Here is a 3,911-nt window from a genome sequence, read left to right as displayed (position 1 = left end):
AACGAGGTCGCGTTCCCGGGAGCTAGTTGGAAGTTTTCCGATGCAGCTGGATGAACTGGACGCCCCATCGGCACGAAGGCAAGAACCGTCGGACACAGGTGAACAGCAATGTTCACCTACTATTGGAGGTACCGAGACCGAACCAGTGCGGGTGCATGAGGGGGCTACCGTCGTCATGAGAGGGGGCACTCTCCAAAAAGGGGAAGGGAGCGGGGCCTCGAGCGGCCACCGCTTGCGTCACACCACCACCAGTACATCTCGTGAAGATGTACTGGTCTCGAATCCTGCAGCTACATGGACGCCAAGCCGTGAGCTTGACGTACAGGTTATCCATGGGGACTCGACGCGAAGGTCAGCTACTCGCACATTGAGCCAGGGACTCAATGTGCAGTACACCTCACGAGTGGCCAGTACATCACATAGTGGTGTAATGGGATCGGACGCAGTCACAGGCTGTACATCCAGCGTTGAGCTCGACGTACGAGCTTCACGTCGAACATCGAGACAGGAACCACCTGTACCACGCGTGTCGAGCGATCGACTCGACATACAGAATACAGGTGACCGTTGCGGCCACGACCTTACTCGGGAAGATGGTACTTCGCGCCGTGAAGTACCAGTCTTGAACCAAGCATGCACACCGGATCATCCAGTAACCGTCGATGTGAGTCAATGGCCCACGGACGAGGTGTTGCGCGAGTTGTGTTTCAGCCTCCTCGCGGACCAGCTCGACCACGATTTCGACGAGGCCGAATCCGCGGCGAGTGATGGCGAGTGGGCCATTTGGGCTCACTGCAAGAGATCTGCACTCAGCTGCGGACAGGCCATCGAGGAGATGTCCCCGCGACCGGGGACATATTCTCGTGCTGCTCGACGAGCATGGGACCACTTCCAGAGGGAATTGGAAGTGGTTCCTCTCGAGTTCGATCCTCTGCTGGTTGCACCATTACCTATGGAGATGGTGCGATATTGGGCCTACAACAAGCTGGGATGGCTTGTTGTACCACCTCGCAGTCAACCTCAGGATGACTCCGACTGGTACAACTCCTCTGATGAGGAGCCTCGTACCACAACTCGTGAGGATTACTCTGACCATGTTGAGTCAGAGTCTCTCTCCGAGTCCGAGCATCATAGCTCGTGGGATTCTTCGAATCCAGGTTCTGAGGGGGCAAATTCAGTAGTAGTCTCTGACTACTACGAGCAGTCCGAGATGGAGGATACCTACAGTTTTTCTGCACTATCTGCTGAAGACGAGGGTAACTCCGAAGATGCAGACTATTACTCGGAGTCCGAGTAGTAGTCTACATGCTGGTTGCACAACTCTGTCGAGTTGTGTATGACAATGGTGAACGGTCGTGTCGGCTCACTGATGTGAAGTAGTTTGTCGCTGTCTACAGTTCAACATCATCGTTGTCTTGCCAATTGCTACCACCGTTGGGTGGTTGCATGTACTATTCCTTTCTTTCCTTTTTCTCTCTGTTTCTCTGGTTATCGCTGGGACCCGTGGTCGTGTCCAGTGGGGGAGAGTGTAACGGATATTCCCGTTACGGTATATCTTACATTACATATTTGTCCTTGTTTGCTCCAGGACTCGTATGGCGCGCCGGCGCACCTACGAGTCCTCAGCCTTTACCTCGTCACCGCCTTTGTATGCAATCTGTAGACAGTACCTCTTGAATAGAGACTGGGTGCAGCGCATACGAGGCACGACGAGTAAGGCGCCTTACAAAGGTACACTCTCGGAGGCTGCCCAAAGTACTGTCGTTGAAGTTCTGGGTCGCTGACGTCACACGTGCATTTGCGCAGTCCCACAGATTGCCTGCGGGAGTCGCTTCCGTCAAGCTAGAAGATAATGGGCCCATTGATCTCACAAGCGATGACCCAGTTCCACCTGATGACGACAGCATTGAGCTTGTCCCCTCCCCTCGGGGTGGCGATTTGAACCTTACCAAACAGCGTCCACGTGTTGCCAATGTTCTCCGGGCTGGGATCACCAAGGCACTGATTGACATGATTTTCGTAGATGCATTCCCTGATGCCTTGCGGGATGACGTAGTCGCGAACACGCTCCTGGAGTGCGCAGAAGCTCTCGGTGATCAGGCCATACGATCCCGCTTGCTGAGCGACAAGGACTACCGTGATGCAATGACAGCGATTGTAAGTTAATCGGAGTTCGAAGCTGGTGTTGTGCTGATAGACGAGGTTGATGCAGCCTGCTCAGCGTGTCAGTAACCATCGCGGAGACATCAAGAAGAAGACCGATGCGCTGGTTCACGGTTACTATGGGTGCAATACATTCGAAGACAAAGACGAGCTCCAGGAGGCTATACAGTGGCTCAAAGAGGAAGGGATGTATCATTATCCCTGTGATCCGAAGGTGCGTACATCATTCATATATCCTTCCGAAGCTTGGTACAATGGTACTGTGAACATAGGCTCGCACTTTTGACGGTGGCAAACCGTACCTTCATCCGATCATTGAGTCGGCATTCAAGCAAACATTGTTTTACAAGAGGCGGAGCTTCGGCAACGCTCACTGCCTGGATCTGTTCGAATCATCCCTTCCTGAAAAGCCTGATGAGAAGGAACTGCCGACAGGCGCAGTAGCTCTCATTGCGACTGCGGTACGAATTTGCTTGGTGACGTATTCACTCTGCTGATGGTCGGAAATTCTTTTGTACTAGGTTTACGCATCCTTGAATGACTGGTCATCGGGTGAACAGTCGGTCTCGAACTTCGATGGTGAAAGCTTTACCAATGTCTATGCTCTGCACACTCAAGTGCTGGAGACCATCAAGAAGAAGAATGCGAAGAAATACCATGTCCTGATGCATGGTCTTCTCAACAGGATCATGTAAGTTTTATCTGTGCTTCTAAGTTCTAATAGTCGGGCAATTGCTTACGGACAACAACTCCCTGCACAGCGGCGTCAAAGCAAAGGTTAAGAATGAGAAGACTACGGCGGTCGAGAAGGCATTACGCCTCGTTGATGTGGATGCTATGGCGGACTCGGATTGACTCGGACTCTCGGATTGACTCGGACTCGGACTCGTTCATTGATCTCCTACTATACAACCACTTTTAATGTCATGATGGTGCCCATTGGCATCTCTGCAACGGGTTAGACGTGTGATTGCGCCGTGTGATGCCAGAATCCAGATGAGAAGCCTCTACCAATGAGTGATATGACTTCGCTATCCCGTCCTAGAGTACTGCTATTCCGTCCTAGGATACTGCTACTCCGCCCTATGATCCTGCTCTTCCGTGCTATTCACTTTAATTCTCGCCGGACTGTCAAACTTTTACTATCCCTCCATTTCTGATAAATAGCACTAAATAGCACTATTTATGGCTAAATCGCCGGGGGGGTTTTTCCCGATGTAGTCAGTTATGCTACATACTAGTCGATGAGTCTTATGCTCCCGCATGCTGAGATATCACTCACCGTCGAGGACCGTCAATGGTGTGAAGCGGCTCGCCTTAAAAGTGGACTCAAGTCCGGCTTCGTATTGACGATTGCGCACGCACATACTCACTTTGGTTGGCGATCTGCGAACGGTGATTGATATTTCGACGAAAGGGAAGGTAGACCTATCAGAAAGTCACAACATTCCATGTACAATCAAGCGCGGCGCAGCAGTGTACCATTCGACTGTCGGCCCTGAAGGTCTGGACATCTCAGCAGGTCAAAATCGGCATCATCATATTAAACAAATTCCACAGCCCTACTCTGCAGCTTAGAACTCCTTAACGCCCCACGGACAATATGCCACGCCTCGCATATTCCACGGACACGACTTTTGTTGCACGTTCCCCTTCTCGTCGGATGCACGACAGTGCATCATCCCGTGTACCCCTTCCACAACAGTGGCGGAAATCGACCACAACGTCCAGCTCCACTTCCCGCCTTG

The 3,911-nt window shown here is 52.0% G+C and overlaps 1 protein-coding gene across 1 annotated transcript; it reads left to right on the top strand.

The window, feature by feature from the left end:
* The first annotated feature begins 2,274 nt into the window (after positions 1-2,274).
* Positions 2,275-3,120, top strand: B0H18DRAFT_1079147 (uncharacterized protein). The gene is made up of 4 exons (XM_048031260.1): positions 2,275-2,377; positions 2,436-2,624; positions 2,685-2,854; positions 2,925-3,120. The coding sequence occupies exons 1-4, from the start codon at positions 2,351-2,353 to the stop codon at positions 3,016-3,018; spliced, it is 480 nt and encodes a 159-aa protein (XP_047884285.1). The 5' UTR covers positions 2,275-2,350; the 3' UTR covers positions 3,019-3,120.
* Positions 3,121-3,911: the final 791 nt, after the last annotated feature.

The sequence above is a fragment of the Fomitopsis serialis genome (assembly GCF_022376445.1).
Source record: "Fomitopsis serialis strain Sig1Antser10 chromosome Unknown B0H18scaffold_731, whole genome shotgun sequence".
Lineage (NCBI taxonomy): Eukaryota > Fungi > Basidiomycota > Agaricomycetes > Polyporales > Fomitopsidaceae > Fomitopsis > Fomitopsis serialis.
Note: the sequence above shows the minus strand (reverse complement) of the source record. Positions and strands in the feature narration are given on the sequence as shown.

What these genes read in the sequence shown, in the direction of transcription:
- B0H18DRAFT_1079147 (XM_048031260.1), top strand. Translation starts at nt 2,351, where the DNA reads ATGTATCATTATCCCTGTGATCCGAAG. An exon ending in ATTATCCCTGTGATCCGAAG is followed by an intron (nt 2,378 to 2,435) that starts GTGCGTACATCA and finishes CTGTGAACATAG; the next exon opens with GCTCGCACTTTTGACGGTGG. An exon ending in GGTCTTCTCAACAGGATCAT is followed by an intron (nt 2,855 to 2,924) that starts GTAAGTTTTATC and finishes CTCCCTGCACAG; the next exon opens with CGGCGTCAAAGCAAAGGTTA.